Raw genomic sequence first — 18,111 nt, 5'->3', positions numbered from 1 at the left:
CAGGTGGGCAGCAGGACAGCAGATAACATGCAAGGAGTGTGTTCTCTCCTTTGCGATTAGCACTGGGCATCCACCCCTCTGCACCAGCAGTCAGAGTCACTATCAGCACACGCCTGCTCTCTCTTTCTGATAGGACACAGAGCCTTAGAAGTGCTTAACATAACAGTAACTGATGTATATTCAAAACACTCTTCAAGAATGTTTTGGTCAAACCTATGCTATTGCATGTTTGCTTTTATATTTGCTAATGATATAGGGGCAGGCCCTCTGCACCCTGCTAGATTTGGTTAGTTTTCTGGTTCAGGCCCTTCTGTTATTAGAGTACCTGGCCATGACACCTGCATGGAGCTGAAGTGGCTGCAGGAGAGGCCTGCTCACACAGCTGGAATTACAAAAGCACAGTGTTGCCATGCCAAACATGCTTAATTGCCCAGCTCCTCCGGTTTCATTTAAAAAATAAAAAGTAAAGTTCTAGCCCTCAGGGGTGTGGAAGAAGACATAACGTGAATACAGGAAACAAATAAAATAAAAGGAATCCACCATTTATTAAAGTCTCACGTTGGGGGGTGGGGAAGATGGCTTGTTATTTTTAACTGATGGTGCTAGTAATTGTGGAATTAAGGCATTAATTGGTATTAGATTTTCCCTGAGTTGGTTATTTTTCTGGAAATCATAAGGAAAAGATTTTCTTAAGCTAGTAAGTTGGATATGGACACAAGGTTTTTCATATCCCACTGTTGCCACAGCAACAACTTTTAGCATATTTTATAGTTTAGCACACTTAGTCCAGTTTTGAAGCAAATTACTTAATTTTTTTACTTGGACTGTTTTTTGCACAGAATAATACAACGCACTAACATAGCACAATGATCATAAGGATTTATGCTAGAGCAATTGGAGTTTAATTCATTTAGACTCCTACCACTTCCGGAAGGACCTCATTCACATTAAATATATGAACGAATTAGGGTTCTGAATCAGACGTGAACGGGTTAGGTGACTAGGCTAAGGTCACATAGGATTGCTACGGCAGAGGCAGAAATATAGTCCAGATCTCCTGCATCCCAGTCCAGTGCCTTCAATGTTGGTAAATGTTCAAGGTGGTTGTTCAGAAAGTTTTAAATATCAATCGGCTTGGATGGGCAGAAGGGAAGATTCTTGCACTATAACCCCAGCAAACTTTTTGTAATTGCCGTTGCAGTTGGGCTGATGTTATTAGGAGCCTTCAGTGTCTGTGTTGTCACTACCAGTGTTGTTTTCCCAGTCCACTTCATGGTGTCTGCCCTTCTGCACCCTTCGCAATGCCCTCTTTCTGTAAGTTAGGTTAAACATTTATGAGAAAAACAAAATTCCACAAGCAACAAGCTTCTCAATTACACATAAACCAGCAAACTGGAAAAACTCAATTAGAACTCAAACAGGACTGTGCATTTGTAGTGACACTGGCCAAAATAAAAATTAAGGCAGCCTATCTATCTTCATGCACCAGGACACAAAATAATCACCTGCTGAAGGTCAGGAAGAAGTCTCCTTCCATGATACAGTGTCACATGCCTGTACCTTCTGGGGCGCACTGGTTGAATCAACATTGTTCATTGGGGTAAATTTGTCAAATAAATTATCTACAATTGTGATCAGTGTTTTGGGTTTCCCCTCAAGCATTCAATATAGACTGTGATCAGAAGCTTATTGGGTTTAGTCTAGAGCAGTAAAGTCATTCCTATATTCCTCAATGTACAGTACAACTGAACACAAGAATTTCCTGATTCTCAGTTCCTTCTTGAACACAAATATTACATAAGAGCCCAGCACACCACCACTGACAGGAGCAACACTACATGGTTTTAGACGTTTCCTGTAATCTGCTCCAGCATTTAGCCCTTTTGGGTCATTTCTATTTAGTGTGCAAATTAAGATCTGCATTTTACATGATGCTCAGTCCCTTCAATACCCAAAGATGGAGACAGAGGCACTCAGCAGCTTGCTATCATTTTGAAAGGGCTCAAACCTGCCCTGAGTCTCATTAATAGGAGCTTGGTCTTTGGTGTCAGCTGTAGCAGGTTGGAACCCTGAGCTAGTAAAATAGATCAAACCTACCAAGCCAGCACTTCCCAAAGTATGGCACTCCCAGGACTGCAGAGTGCCATTGAAAGTCTGGGGTGGGGTGGGCATAGATCCTTGTCCCCTGACCCTCACCTTCTCCTCTCAGGAACCCCCTTTTCCCCACCAGCAGCCTGACTCCTATGGCCCATGAGCCCCTGCACAGACCCCCTACAAATCTGAGTGAGTGGCATTGTGATCCATTGCCCATGACTCAGGTGATCACCCCCAGCTTCATGTCCTCTGGGTACCCCTCTGTTAAACTACGGTGGAATCGGTCAATGGCACTAAGCAGCTTACGACACAGGCCATGATATACATGTGTGTTTGAAAACATCTACACTTGTTTCAGTGCAACGCAACGGCTGCCATTTTGGCCAACTTGCTCGGCACATCTGGGACTAAATGCACGAGTCCCTACGGCTTGAGCTAGAAGAGAAGGCAGTAACAGATTCTCATCCTCCATGGATCAGGTACAGCAGGGGACATGACACACAGTGACCAGTAGGTTACGCAAACATGGCAAGAGCAGTCCTGAGAGCACAGGCCAGACCTCCGATAGTGCTCAAAGCTGTCCTTCATCCGGCGCCGCTCCTTCTCAGCCAGCTCTCCATTGGGTGGGCCACCCTCCTGGAAAGGAAAAGAAAGGCCTGGTCTAGTTGAAGCTTGGGGCTGAGGTGGGGATGGGGCCAGCCTTGCTCTACAGAGAGGCCAGGAACTACATGGGCAATAAGAACTTCTGGAGTTGGTCCCTGAAGGACAAAAGAGAGGCACAATGGGCAGGGCAGTGGAGAGGGTGTGGAGCTGCTGTCCATGCAGTGCCATGATGTGTGCTCCCAGTGGTTTCCATGAGCTCTCAATTCACTCATTAAAAATGAACCTGTACCAGTACTGAGAGCAGCTTCATGGCCAAATGCATCTTCTGGGTGCTGCTGCTATTTAGAAAGCACACTAGCTTTCTGCTGGCAGCTTCTGATACCCACAGGTCCCTGGGGAACATTACAGCCTCCTGCGTTCACTCCTGGCCCTATTATCCTGTGCACGGCTGAGTCAGGCTCAGGCCCTGGCTCACACTTAAAACTCTATGGCCTCCTTCCAAAGGCATCCAATGGACTGAAGATCCACTCCATCACTATTCCCTCCCTGAATGTTGAACTGTCATCTCTCCTGAGCAGGTTGGTTCTTCACAGACCCCACTGTATGTTGTACAGGAGCCCGCTTCTGCATTTCTTACAGATTCGTGCTCATGCTACTGATCCCACCAGAGGCAATGGGGCTCCTTGCCCGAGTGTGGGCTTGGAGGGTGAAGCCCTAAACACCAGAACCAGAAGATAAACCACTTAAGATCTCCTTTTGCAATGACAGCAGAGCTCCTTGGGGCACAGAAGGGATGTCTGGATTCATCCATTTGTTCAGCCAGAGGTTCATATCCTCTACCCAACAGCATGAGTAGGAACAGCAATATTGCTTTGGAGACCATTTAAATCACAAACATCAGTGTCCAGACATCACAGACGCTGAACATTAATTAGCTAGAGCAGGTTTTGGGAGCAGGGGGAGAAATGAGCAGTGGCTGAGACATGATGTTAGGAGAAAAAGGAGAAGCGGAGATATTTGCAAGGACTGACATAGATGAGAAAGGAAACAGTCCCCTGTCGATAGGAAATTGCTTAAAAACCCAAATAGCGTTGCCAATGCTAATTCTAGAAAATCAGAGGCTCGATATCATCCTTTAAATTTAATGTGGATTATTCCTGAATTAGGCCCAGCCAATCCTGTTCAACAAGACTCCCATAGAGTCTAAGCTCTTTGGGACAGGGACAAGCATTTACTATGTGCCTGTACAGCACCTCGGGCAACAAAAGTCCCCATCTGGCGCTACAGCAATAAAAATGATCAACGACAAAGGGAGTTTGGGATGTGCAACGAAGGCAGGATCAGCCACTAAATCCTAACGTTAAGGTCAAGTGGATGAGAGAAATACCAACAACTGTCCCAAAAGCGCCCTCTCGGAGATCGAGCCTGTAGGCTGAAACGGTACATTCCTGACTGACAGCGAGGCAGCAGACGTATTGATTGGCGGATTCCATTCCCACCCATACCGCTCCCGAAGAGCAGCAGCAGCTTCCAGAAGAGATGGAAGAGACAATGATGCCCTGATGTTATTTGAAGGATCAATTTGGTCATGAGACTACATAACTCTCCTTGCGAAAGTGCCAGGTACCTCCAAACTGGACAAGCCTATCGCAAATGCAAATGTTAATCATCATGAGCGAGGCCCCAAAAAGCGGAGGGTTCATAAAGACACTTACAGTTGATGACTGCAGGCCCTGAATGCTCCCTAACGCACTGAACTGCTGATCCCGACCGTCAGAGAGATCTTCTAAGAGAGAAGGAAAAACTGCACGTGTAGTCGCAAACTGGTGTTATTTATTATCTGTGTTATATTAGCACTTGGACCCCTGCTGTTCTAGAAGCAGCCCCAGCACCAAAACACTTTCCATCTGATAGAGACAAGGCAGACAAAGGAAGGATTCTCCCTTTGTACAGACAGGGAGCTGAGTCTCAGAGATGAAGTGATTTGCCCAAGACCACCCAGTGACTGCGTGGCAGAGCCAGGAATGGATCCCTGATCTCTTGAGTCCCCATCCAGGGCCTTCACCACAAGCCCATCCTTCTTCACGTCATTGATTTGTGGTTTTACAACCTTAGAATAGAACAAATTGCTTGTAGACATTGTGCATTTCATACCCCAGGTGTCCCAAAGTGCTCTACAGAATTACCAGGTGAGACAGTGAGAACACAGTAACCGATGCAGGTGAAGGGCAATGGCCACTGTCACTGGCAATAGCTCACACCTAGTGTAGGAGGTTATTGCTTGGTACATGCAGAGTGCTCTGTTTTCTCAAGGTGCTGCACATACATTAAGCCAGTCTTCCAACCTCCTTGGGATGTAATATGCATTACTATCCCCAGTTGACAGATGAGTAGGGAAAAGGAGACAAAATTGATGTGACTCGCCCAAAACTATACGGCAAATCAGTGGCAAAATGAAAACCAGACCTCAGGAGGTCCTAGATTCCAGTCCTGAGCTCAGTCCACTAGAGCAAGCTGCCATTTTACTAGCTGTTGGAATCTTGCTCAGAACAGTGGAGTTTTTCCCTAACTCTTTTCAAAAAGGGACGGTGGATCTTTGCTATCTGGCAGGGCATGAACCCAAGGGACCTCAACAAAGCAGCCTCTTAAGGTTGCTCACTAATGAAGACAAGTTGAAAGGTCACATTGCCTAACATGATATTAAACATGACTGGTCAGTGTCCACACTAGCTACGTCACGTTTAATAAGTTAGTTAGAACACACTCTTGAGGGTTGTGTTAATGCAGCCTAGTTTTCTAGCAAGATCAATCCTATATAGAAGTGTGCAGGTCACACTATGACTTGGTCATGCGAGTGCAGAACGTGAACTCACAGCAATCCATCCAGGAGCAGAGATCATTACCAACCTGCTAACCTGGACAGGTACTTAAAATCAGACCAGGGTTTCTCAAGCTTTTTAGCTATCTCCCTTCCCAAATGGGTGAAAAAAAATATTCAGGCCCCTCAGGAGGTTAAAACAGGAAGATGCTCCCATGTAGCAGTTTCCCTCTTCTTTTTGGAAGCGTAGTTCAAACCCTCAGTGTAGCCTGTCAGGTCTTCCTCAATGATGAGTCATTTCCACTTGGACCTCCACAAAAGCAGAACCGGGGATGGTGTGTTCATTAGCTAGTTCTGCTTTTGTCAAAGCCCAAGTGAAAATAACCTAATTTAAAGGGGAAAAAAACAAGCCAGCAAAGAGCATGGAGAAAGGTGCACGACTCAGTTAAAGTGGAGTCAGGACACCTGGGTTCTGTTCTCAGATCTGCCCCGACAAGCAGCGAGGGCCCAGGCAAATCACGTACTGTCTGATTTTCACAGAGGCCGAGTGCCCGCAGTACTCCTTAACTTCATTGGGGACAGTCTTCCACATCTTTGAAAAGTCAGGCCCTGCACATCTCCAAGCTCGTTTTTCCTGGGAGCATCAATACACCGGCACTCTCTTAATGAGACTTTAGGATCAAATGGAACAGTACTGCCTAGTGCTGTTATAATGAGCTAGCCCAACACATCCTTCCAGAATGTAGCTACTTGAGGACCCTCCCAGATCACATGCCATGAAGAGATGAATGAAGGTAAAAAGCTCTAAGTGTTCAGCAAGGGCCTTCACAGACATCCCTTTTGGGAGATGACCGGGAGTTCTAGACACCTCCATTTTGGCATACCCAAGTTGAGACACCTTCTGTGGGTTGACTTTCACAAAGTGCTGAGCACCCACCCTGGGAGTCCCAAAAGCGTGTCCCAAATTGGGGCCCCAAAAACCATTAACTAACTTTTGAGCATTCAGGCCCCATTGAAGCCCCAAGACTACACAGCAGAGCCAGGGGCAGAACCCAGGAGTTTCCGACTCCCAGCTGCCTGCTTTAACCACTAGACATATTGTATCAGGAATATTGCTCTAGTGTCTCCAAGTAGAAATTAAACAAAAAGTCTTACTTTTATCAGACAGCAGTGTGTCCTCATCCAGGTTTCCATGGAAAGAGAGCTTTGGGACAAAAAGAAATAGGTCTCTTCTGGGGAAAACAGCAATACTAATTTTCCTCTCCTCGTCTCCCACAAAAAAGACAAACAATAAAACAAACAGAGCCCCAGGATTCCACAAGTTTCACTTTCCTGTCTAGCGATAGTTGCAAGGCAGCTGACCCGTCCTATGCAATATCACCACCTGAGTGACACACCTGTAGATACAAGTGCTATGCATGAATGAAGCCAATTCTCCAGTGAAAACACTACCTAACACCAACAGGATAGTACTTCTATTGCGTGTATGGCACCCTTCGTCCCACATCAGTCTCATCACCTACCGCTGAATGCAGCTGGCTCTAAGCAGGGAGCAGCAGCAGCAGCAGCAAACATTACACAGCAGTTAGAGCAGCGTGGAGAAAAGTGGAGGGTAACTTCTCCAGTGGGACGGCCAAGGGATGCAAGGAGGCAGGTTGTAATTGTCTCCACTGAGGTTTAATTAGGTCACTAGGAAAGAGCTAAGGTCTGTAAATTATCACAAGTGGCCAGGACCTCAGATCTCATCGGAAAGATGCAAAGTTGCCATGGTTTCAATCAATTAAACCAGCCCCGCTCCCACCTCATTACAAGATACTAACTCCCCCTTCACCCTGATGCTTCCCATGGAGATTCAGGCTGCACTGGCTTTGGCTGAGACTTGGGAATACTTGGGGCTCCTTTATATCCAGGCAGGGGGAGGATTCCCTTTTATTCACATCTGGTATCTTGACTGAAGATGCAATACACTAGACAACAGCTGCGGTAAAGCAGGAGCCAGCAGAAGCAATCTGGCCATGCTAGGGACCATGCTGGGAAGGCTGTCTCAGTGCATCCTCGCAGAGACTCGTCTCATCTGCTCAGAGTCCCTGGGGCTCCCCACACAAGTCAGGGCTGTGGAACTGGGACCTTTATTTGTATCCTGAGCATTTAAAGTTACACTCACAGAGCTACAAATCTTGGCCCAGAATCTGAGCAGCAGCCAGATGTGCTTGGATGACTCAGGATTGGTGCACACATCCTCTCGAACCCGATGCCAGCCAGCCACTGGGCTGGTCTGCAATGCAAAAGCAGAGCAGCCCTGGTACTACTCTAATCCTGGTTCTAGCTCACAGGAATGGCTGGAGCACTATTTGCCCTGGCCATGCCTCTCTCGATCCCAGATACAGCAGCTGCATAGGGGGAATACAGAAGAGCTGCTACAGCAGGATCTATACCTCCTAGAGGTTTCTCTGCACCAGGGGCATCCTCCATTGGCTGGTTACGCTGGGGTGGGTTTTTTCCAGGTGCTTTGTGCCACTGGAGCACAAACTGAAGCTGGCTGCAAGTTATCTGCTAAGCAGCCTTTGAGCAGAGCTGGGGAACCCAAAGACCTGCCATAAAGCGGTCAGACTAAAGCCAGCTAGTCACTTTCCTCACCTCTTGGGAACTCCTGGGTGAGGCGTCATCGAGGTCAGAAGTCTGGAATTGTAAGGAAACAAGCCAGTCAGGGATCTGTCTGGAGAGCATGCTCCACAGTGAGACAGCGGCAAGGATGGCACATAGAACAGAACGAAAACTAGGAACTGAGACGCAGGGATTTCCTCCCTCTCACTTGTCCCTACCAGCCCAACCAGAAGCCACCCAAGAGACTATGATACTAGGGTGTTCTTTTCGTTCTGGGCTTAGGAACAGAGTTGTGGCACATCTTCCCCCAACCCAGATTTCACCCCAACAGCTCAAGCCTCATCCTTCCTGGGCTTCAGTCATCAGCAGTTGGCCTTGATGCACCAAGGCCAGCCCCAGATGCAAATAGGGAGGGACGTGTTTGCACGGGTGGAGATTACTTACACTGGAAACCAGGGTGAGCTCTACTGCAACTAATCCCAACTCCCCTGTCTAAGCGCAGCCATTGGATTGCTGGATCGAGGCTGATCCAACTACAGACAGTGTCAGTGTCTGAAGTCAGTGCAACACCTAGACCCAGGCCGCCACCAGCCTCTTCCTCTGCCCATAGCACAGTACCTGCATGTAGCTGTGTATTCCTGCAGACTTACCAGCATGGGTGGCTCCAGGTGCAACTTTTTCAGCTTGGCCTCAGTGGCTAGTAACTGGCCCTCCTTCTGGAACAGCTGTAGCTGCAACTCATCGCACCTCTCCCCCAGCTCCCGGATCTCTTTGCGGTAGGCATCTTTGTCGACCAGGCTCTTGGAGTATTGCATGTGGAACTGCTCTCGGGTCAGCAGTGCCTGGTGCAGAAAATGGGAGGGCAAAGCGTGTCACTGACATGGTGTCTGAGCCTACACCTCCCATTATCTTTGGTAACTGGGCTTCAAACAGGAAGTTTGATCACCTGGTCTCTTTCTGCAGCCACTTCTTCTATCTGCTTCAAGATGATCTCAATGCGATCCTTGTACATCCGGGAGTCCTTCCTCAGGGACATGCACTGCAGCTCCAGCATCTCCTTCTCCTCCGCATGCTGCAAGCAAAGCACAGAAGCGCCCTGCTCATGGAGCTTGCTTGACCAAGACACCCAATGCTGGAGGCAAAGGGGCTCTTGAAACACCCATGGCTTGTAGTGTAAATACTAGACATGGATTGCTGAGCCATGCCAGAGCAAGGAGACTCTTCTAGTTCTCCAAGCCCAATGCCAATTACACCGATGATTCCACAGGAATGTTCAGACAGAGCCAGGCACCCAACGCTGTGACCCTAACTAGGGGACTAGGAAGCTGGCTGAAATGACACTTCCCATTCACATGCATCCGAGACATTAACAGCAGTACAAGCTCCAAGCCCCAGGATGCTGCAGAAATCATCAATGGAAGGGCAGCTAACTGCTGGGAACACCGGAAGCGAAAACACAGCATCCCCCTCATAGCCCTGATTGAGTGGATGGAGGGCGAGTCTGAGGGCAAGGAGACGCTGGCTTACCGTATGATCTTGGACAAGGCATATGGCCTCTCGGTGCCTTAGTTCCCCCTGGGGATGATGGTTACTCTTACTGAGAAAGTATATTGAGATCTACAGGTGGGAAAGTACTTGGAAGGCAAAGGAGATGTGGGGCCTGATGTAAGCACTTTGCAAACAGTAACTGATCAGTTCTCCTAGCGATCCAGGTGGATCAGTGTCATCATCCCCATCTTACACGCGGAGGCAGAGAGAGACCACATCTTTCCCAAGGACAGGGAGTCAGTACCAAAGCAGAGTACCCCCCCCCCGCCATCTCAGATCATGTTTCTCATTAAACTTCTGCTACGTTTGATCTGAGTCAGAAGGCCAAGCCACAGTGCTAGCTGCCTGGGCACTGCTCTGCTCCACAGGGAAGAGAGTGGCTTTCATTGTACACATGTTCCCCATGTGGAGTTTACTCCATCTCTCCCCTCTCCTGCCAGACTTCATACTTTGTTCTGGAGATCCTCTGCTTGCTGGAGCGCCTTGCGCAGGCTGTAGATGGTGTTCACCAGCTCCTGATGCTCCCCCAGTGCCCGTTTCCGATCAGCCTCCAGAGCCTGGATGTAGAGGCTGTTCTTCTCAAAGTTCCCTTCCTTGGCGACCTCCAGGGAGAAGGGGAATACAATAAGGGGTGGCCCAACGGGCTAGGAAAGCCAGAAGACACTCTCCCCTTTCTGAGCCTAACAGCACTGGTGGCCAACTCTCACTCCCCTTCCACCACCCCCATGGCCTCCACTCTGCCTCTGGGTTGAAGTGGAGGTGACCAACATGCTCTGCAATGCAGCACTGGGCTGCCCTCATCTGTGAGATGGAGGGGAGCCGCCTGGAGAAAGAGTCCCAGCAGGTGCTGCTCTGAGCAAGACAGGGCATCACACGCCAGGCCCTGTGCTCGCCACCAGCTGATGTGCCCTCCATGTTAAAGATGAAGGCAGCTGCGAGCTGCTCCATTTCCTGCCAGGCAGCTGTGGTCTGCAGGCTCCCGTGCAGCCCTGCAGAACACAGGAATTGCCAGGCAAGATCAGCACCCTGGTCCAGCCCCGCATCCCACTGTCACGGCCGCCAGTTCAGTGGAAGGTGTAGAGTGAGTTGGGCAAGTCTGGGGCCCTTAAGTTAAACCCTTCCGAGCCTCAGGCCTAGCTGTTCTTGCTAATGCTGTACTCCTCTGCCACCACGGCTACTCACACCTCTCCCCCCTTTGCCCTCTGAGCCCACCCAGCTGGTGTCAGCCTTCACACACCCTATATCCCACCACCACTGCTCAGGGGGTCCCTCTGCCACAACACACCATGAGTATGCTCTGGTCTAGCCCATGACTCTGACCCAGCCAAGCTCCCCAGCCTCACCAAGAGGGGCCCTGACACCAATCTCTGCAGAGAAGCCTGCATTAGTCAGGCAGAGCTGCTACCCCAACCAGTCCCAGAGTCTCAACACCCACCCTTCCCACACACCTGGAGCGTGTTCTCCAGCTCTTGATTCTTGGCCAGCAGCAGCTCTTTCTCCCGCTGGATCTCCCACACCACTTCGTGGCTCGGCCGCTGCTCAATGGCATGCTTCAGTTTCATTGTGTGTTTCCTCTCCAGTGTACAGTCATCCTCGGCCTTCATCAGGCTGTGCCGCAGATGGTCAATCTGCAGGGGGAGGGAGGAGTTTGGGGCTGGTCAGGCCTCACCAGGAGCCATATGGGGAGTGCTGGCCAGTGAGGGGGAAATCTTTGTAGTGGCATGGTTTTTGTCCCATCCGCCAGCAAGCAGCACCCCACCTCCGAGGGAATGTAGCAGAGCCCTGGAGGCAGAGTCCTCTCTGCTCACAGCACATGGTACCTGTCTACCCATGTGTAAGATACACGGCAGCAGCACTGCAAGCTTCCCCCAGCTGCTGCTACGTTTTACCTGAGCCAACAGGCCAAGCCACAGGGACAGCCCTGCCAGTGTCTCCCATCCCTGCATAGGGGAACCCTGTTCATTCTCTACAGCACACGCAGCCGCTAGCATCTGGGCCGAAAGGCTTGCAAGTTAGCACCAACCGTGTGATGCCGTTAGCATCATGTGCACCCTTGTTGCCCAAGGGGAAAGCAAGTCCTGCAGCACCCCATGTCAAAAATCTCCTTAAATGCACTAGCCCAGCACAGTGAATTCAGGACTCCTGGCACGCGATGCAGAAGAGAGGCACCCATCAGATTGTGGCATCCGGTTGCTAAGGCCCGACTGTGCTCAGCTCCCCAATCCCAGGGGTGCATGAGGGAGGAAAGAGAGAGGGCGAGGCACCGACCTCTAGCTGCAGATCCCGGTTCTTCATCAGGGCTGCGTTCTTCTCTTCACTCTGCTTGGCGTAGCTCATGGCCAGGTCGTAGTTCTCATCCTTGCATTTCCGCAGCTCCTTGGCCAAGTTGTCCCTCTCCTCCTTCATCTTCTGGGCCCTCTCCTGGTGCTTCCGCAGCACACTGTCCCTCACCCGCATCTCCTTGAGCGCATCCTCCTTGGCATGGAGCCACATGTTGAGCTCCTGGGCTTTCCTCCTCTCCTCCTGCACGGCACTCTGCAGCTTCGTGATCTCATTCATCAGGAGCTGGCTCAGGCCCGATTCCCCCGCGGTGTCTGCACAACAGAGACTCACACAACATGGCCTTGGGCCCAGCACAAGTCCCCAGCACCAGGCAGAGAGGTCCCTTATCACAAGACTTCCCTGCGGGTGCTGTCTAGCCAATGACACATGTAGTGAGCACCCGTAGGTCAGTGCCATGGCAGATTTTCTTTCCCTGGTCCCCTGAGGCAGCCCCACAGCCAGCATGATCACACCCGGTACAGTCATGCTGAGAAGAACATACAGCTGGCCAGAGCCGGAAGGAGCAATGACCCTGTACCATCAGTGGCCTGTGGACATGCCAGGTGCTCCAGAACAGCGCCTCAGGCCTCAGCCACTCTGGGACCCATGTTCAGTGGGGCACCTGCTGGTGATTCCACAGGGAATTCTGTCTGCTTGCACCATGGCTGAGCAGTCCGTGAGGGGAAACCAGGCCATTATCTAGCATCCGCTCTTCCTTCTGATATAGGGAGCAGCTCTGGCGCTCCCCAGGAGGGGGGTGGCGATGTAGCTTTTAACACAGCATTGTGTTTTTAGTCTCCAACCTACAATCAGATCTGGGTGGGTAGGCCCGGGGGCCCTTGGCTTCCACAGAGCTCTCCCCGCAGGGATCCGACTGCAGGATCGAAGCCTTGGTATCGGGCGGCGGCTCGTGGAGGTTAGTCTGACCCTCGCTGAAGAGCTTTTAAGCCAGTGACTTAGTTAGAAAGGCTGGCTGGGGCTCTGCCCACGAGCCACCGGGGATTTAACTGTGAAATTCAAGGTCTTCTCTAGCTGCAAAGCAGCATCAAATAAAGAGACCGTTGTGGGAATGAATCAAAACGTTACCGATAATCATTGAAAAGACCCTGCTGGGCTCCTTGCCGGTTATTTTCATATATAACTGTGGGTAGTAAAGTTCAAGGCTCTCGAGAAAGGCCTCAAAACCTTTCTGGCCCGTCCTCTGAAGTATATCCAGGAGGACACCTGTAATACAGAAACAAAGGCGCTTACTGTAACATGGTATGTCAGAGTAACACGCGTTCCCTGCACTTCCAGAGATGGCTGGTACTTATGTTCCTCTGTAAGCAAGAGCAGAAGAGAATCCTTGGTGTCAAGCCCTTCAGGCCTGGTCCAGGCAACTCTCTCACTGGCTTTAAGGGGCGATTTAACTGAGCAACGGCTGCAGGGTTTGCCCCTAGGTCTCTGCTCCTATTATAGTGTTGCAAAGAGCAGGCGCTGCGAGAAGCAATCCCTTGTTGAAGGTTAGGGAGGAGGAGAGCAGGCAGGCTTGAATGAAATGGCCGTGGAAGTTCCTATAACTCTGAGCGGCTTTGGTCTCAAATTCAAGAAGAGGGGATGGTTAGGTGGGCCCCACTTCTGGCACAGATGTCCTGATCCTGCAAGGGGCAAGTATCTGCCATGAAGTGCTGGAGCCTCTACTCTGCTCTCAAGATCAGCCGGACCACAGCCTGCTACAGGTGGGGTCACAGTGAGAGCAAGAGAAGGAGTCTGTCACCAGTTTTTAAAGTTGGAATTATGAAGTCTAATAGGACCAGAGATACTTTCACAGGCAGGTCTTTCTCATGGTGTCAATCTGAAGTTAAACACTCCCTGCAATGTTGGAAACCCAAACAGCAGAGTGCTTGCTAGTCATTATCCTGCAGAGAAGAATCATTGAATCTATTTCCCCCATGTTAAGTATCTTGTCAAACTGTCTTAAAGGGGTTATGTTGATTATCATTACAAAAGTTTTTTTTTTCCTCCTGACAACAGTTCATCTTAACTAATTAGCCTCAGAGTTGGTTGGGCAACTCCCACCTTTTCATGTTCTCTGTATGTATATGTATCTCCTTACTATATGTTCCATTCTTTGTGTCCGATGAAGTGGGATGTAGCCCACGAAAGCTGATGCTCAGATAAATTTGTTAGTCTCTAAGGTGCCACAAGTCCTCCCATTCTTTTTGCGGATACAAACTAACACGGCTGCTACTCTGAAAGAAGAATCCTACACTCAGCTGGATGGAGGCAAGGGAAGAACCCACAATAAGCCTTTCCAGTCTCGGTTCCTTGCAATGGTGGCAAAGGAGAACTGGAAAAGTGTAACTCACTAACCAAGGGAAAGTAAACAGCTTTGTTTCACAGCCCACGCTGTCTGAAACTCAATTGTTCTGAGACTGTAAACTCTTTGGGAAGAAGTGGTGTCTGCGCAGAATCTAGTGCAATGGGATCTCAATCCTGATTCAGACCTCTGGAGGCTACTAACAGTGACGCAGCGTGGCCTAGAGGCTAAGGCACTGGTCTGAGACTCCAGAGCCCTGGGTTCTGTACCCATCTCTGGCCTGCTGGGTAACCCTGGGCAAAAGTCACTTCCCCTTTCTGTGCCTCAGTTTCCCCATCTGTAAAACGAGAGTAACAATACTGGCCTCCATTGTAAAGCACTGAGGTCTGATGAAAACTGTCACAAAAAGAGCTAAGGGTTAATATTGTAAAATAGACTAGGTGGTGAAAAGTACCTTTGATTTTTAATGTTCTCAGACTGAATAACCAAGGGACTCCTAGTAATAGAGGCTAATTTTTCTTTCTAATGTTGCCAGAGTCCCTCTGAACCTGAGGCACAGAAATAGTTTATCCTAGATTCAGAGCTTTTTAAGGCCTGTATGGACTACTGTGATCCCTTAGTCTGAGCTCATATATAACAGACCAGAAAACGTCTCCAAAATAATTCCCTTTGAACTAGAGCATATCTTAAAATAAATCACTAAATAAAATCCAATCTTGATTTAAAAATTGCCAGTGATGGAGAATTCACCACATTAGCTCAAGGAGAAGGAATTATTTACCTCTGTACTTGGATTTAGAGAAAACCATCTTCAAAATGGCTGGGAAAAGATGCACCTTGAAAAGCATGATTCCCAGAATTACACTACATGGGTTGCTGTTAACACCATGTGGCCTGCAGGAGCAATTGACATCTTGGCATTTTCATTCCAGTGTATCACCCCAGAGCCTGGCCACCCCCACACGCGGCGAGTCTGAAGCTGCCCAGTACCCACCTACTTTCCGTTTCCGGACGACCAGGCTGGGGTCATTAAGCACTTGCTCTTCGTCGTCATGGTTAATCACTTTGCATTGGCGGAGATAAGGCGTTATTCTGGAGGGGTCTATCACCGAGATCAGCTTCACCCGAAAGTTCTCCAAGTTATTCCAGCACATCTCGTCATCTTCCTGCTCCGACATGGCGGAGAGCAAGAAATACTGGCAGGCCAGGTCTTCTTGTCTGAAAGCCACACCACAAGCCTCAGAGCAGCTCGGGATGAGCAGCAAGGATAGCAGGTGGCCCAACACCATCAACCCAACGAGACTGGGAACACACTCATTGACCATAAGGGACCATGTCTCCCACAGCAGCCTCTAACTCTGTACGCACAAAACACATGCACCCCCCACTGCACCAGTGGATCGGGTCATGGTGCACCTCATGTACAGAAATGCCAGCTTGTGCAAGCACATGTAGGGCTGGGGCACTACGTCCCAAGCTCCCTCAGCAGCTGGCAGGGTTGGCGGCAGGGCGAAGAGGTGAAGAAATTCTGGTGAGCGCCCTTCAACCAGCCATTTCCTGAGTCATTAGAGGAGGGAAGTGAAACCCTTAGCGTGCACCCTGGGTCAGTAGCATTGAAGACCGAAAGCTCCTGCGTGGATGCTAGGGACTCCAGGAACTCAAATTGCATATGGATTCCCAACAGGCTGTACCAAGGGAGAATCTATATGTCCCACTGACATTAACGGGGGTCACGTGCTCAGGGCACAAACCTAATCTAGTGACCCACAAGTGCCAGGGTAGAGCATAAGCAAGGAACCATCACACAATAGATCACTATTACCTGCTTGAAACCAGAGATCATCTAAGAGTGCTGTGCAGCCCCTTGGGCAATAGGGATAGACACATATTCGAACATGAGTGAACCTGTTTCAACAGTTCCAGGGGAAGAACCCCCAACATCTATGCTCTTAAATTGCAGTTAATTGTAACCACCAAGAGCTAATATTTTTAATAGTGTCTAATTTGCATTTGCAAAGGAAGAGGATGTGCAAAACTCAGAACTATATATGATCTTGCAACGTTGCAAACTACATGCAGTGCCGGCCACGTTGCATGTGCAAGTCACAAGCTTTGGGTAACCCTAGCAATGTTCACATGCACGTTGCTTTGAAACATCACTGCCTGAGGAGGTCATCTGACAGCGTTGTGTCACTGCAGAGAGCCTCCTGAGTGTCACTCTTGCAGGAACTTTTCGGCATCCACCCGCAGCAGCAGCTGCACTTTAAGGTTTCTTTCCCACAATGCTTCCTCCCCAGTGCAATCTTTCCCATACACCCACAAACCAAAACAAAACCAGACTGGAATTTTCTAGTGTCAGCTTAACCAGGCTATATGCCGATTCGAGGAAATCAGGAAGCCATTCAGGGACTGTTGACATCAAGATGCAGAAGCCACATTACAGAAGTTGTAGTGGACAGTTAAATCTGCATTATCCTTGATCAGCGACTCATTTTGATACAAGGAATGCACACTTGGGCCAGGTTCACTCTTCCCCTGCTTAGAGAAAACATGAAATAACCTGACACTTTGTTGAGACCTTTCTGACCTAATGATGACTTTGTCTGTAATGAAACACTAACATGTCCACTTATCCCCATTCCTTGTTTTGCCCATTTGGGGCCAAATGCTGCATCAAAATGGGTGCCTACGTTCTGACCTAGGCATTTGATTGCAGTGCTCATATCAGAATAGGATTTGTTGCAGTAGCCAATGGCCCAGAGGGGTTGCCAGCCACCTACAAATCCAGGAGTGTTTCACTTGTTGGGCGGGCAGGGGGAAAACTGCATCATTCCTGACAACAGCAGCTCTGTAAAGCCTGGGGTATATCTAGCTCCCTCTTGGTCCTTAATGGGCCAAATCCTACGAGCCTTACTCCGTTCCCCCACAGACAAAACTCCCACTGACTTTAGTGCATAGACACTACAGTGATGGACACTAGGTAAAGCCAGTGGGACTGGACTTCGGCAGCCTGCCTGACCTATCCCTAAACATTCTGCTACCCAGCACACAAACTGCTCTGCCCACTAGCGGAGCCAGCTGCAGTTCCCAACCAGGTAAAAGTAGTAGAAATGCCTTGTCCAGTTGATACACACTCCACCCTTCCCTCTAGACAAAGCTGGATCCAGATTTCCATAACTACTAGACGTTCTGTGTTACATGGACCAACCTGGCTCTGCACATCAAGTGTTTCCTCCTCTCCCGGGCTCTCCTCGGCTCCTTCTCTCACTGGCTCAGTATGGCAATGCTCTTTGTCCCATCTCCCAGCAAACCCAGCTGCATGGCAGCCTCCCTAAATAGTCCATCTGCAATACAGATGACTCAGTAAAAATTAGAAAGACGAAAGGGGAAACCAGCGGGTAACAGCGCTTATCCGAGACAAAGGGAAAAAAAGAGGAAGCCACAAGGGGAAAAAAACCAAAACCTAGTGTCTGGAAGCACTTCACATCCCCTATTGACTTGCTGAATAACAGTCTCTGTGCCTCAATTTCCCCATCTGTACCACACAATAACTCTGAGAAGCAGTTGAGGCTTCTTTATTTAATGGTTATAAGGTTCCACTGCTGAGAAGTATTACAGGAGTGCACAGGCACTAGAACGTCCAATCTCTTCAGTAAGAAACTTGCACAACAGCCATGTGGGAAAACGACAGCTTCTGAAGTAGGTTCTCAAGTTTCTAGGTCCAATGTTATAGGACAGGGGTCTTCAGGGACCGGAGGAGGGGAGATGATAAACAGAACTAATGCTTTCATTTAAAAAAACAAAACAAAACAAAACCCACACA

General features: G+C 49.2%; 1 protein-coding gene across 2 annotated transcripts; it reads right to left on the bottom strand.

The window, feature by feature from the left end:
• Positions 1–526: 526 nt before the first annotated feature.
• Positions 527–17,660, bottom strand: CARD9 (caspase recruitment domain family member 9). Of its 2 annotated transcripts, none has more exons than XM_030535814.1 (12): positions 15,283–15,523; positions 13,076–13,213; positions 11,936–12,261; positions 11,116–11,295; positions 10,117–10,269; positions 9,066–9,191; positions 8,770–8,961; positions 8,153–8,194; positions 6,671–6,719; positions 4,413–4,483; positions 2,654–2,730; positions 527–1,312 (listed from the first exon to the last, which is right to left on the bottom strand). In XM_030535814.1, the coding sequence occupies exons 1-12, from the start codon at positions 15,464–15,466 to the stop codon at positions 1,216–1,218; spliced, it is 1,635 nt and encodes a 544-aa protein (XP_030391674.1). In that variant the 5' UTR covers positions 15,467–15,523; the 3' UTR covers positions 527–1,215. The 2 variants fall into 2 exon arrangements, with proteins under 2 accessions (XP_030391674.1, XP_030391676.1); XM_030535816.1 differs by adding an exon at positions 17,497–17,660 and having other exon boundaries at positions 1,220–2,730; positions 15,283–15,506.
• Between the last annotated feature and the right edge of the window lie 451 nt (positions 17,661–18,111).

The sequence above is a fragment of the Gopherus evgoodei genome, chromosome 16, assembly GCF_007399415.2.
Source record: "Gopherus evgoodei ecotype Sinaloan lineage chromosome 16, rGopEvg1_v1.p, whole genome shotgun sequence".
NCBI classification, from domain to species: Eukaryota; Metazoa; Chordata; order Testudines; family Testudinidae; genus Gopherus; species Gopherus evgoodei.
The sequence above is the reverse complement of the archived record's forward strand: the minus strand, read 5'-3'. Positions and strand labels throughout refer to the sequence as shown.

Excerpts from the sequence above, each read along its gene's own strand:
- CARD9 (XM_030535816.1), bottom strand. Across the intron at positions 13,214-15,282 it reads CGTCCGGAAACGGAAAGTAG|GTGTCCTCCTGGATATACTT; the intron begins GTGGGTACTGGG and ends TCTGTATTACAG. Across the intron at positions 2,731-4,412 it reads AGGGCCTGCAGTCATCAACT|GAGGGTGGCCCACCCAATGG; the intron begins GTAAGTGTCTTT and ends TTTCCTTTCCAG.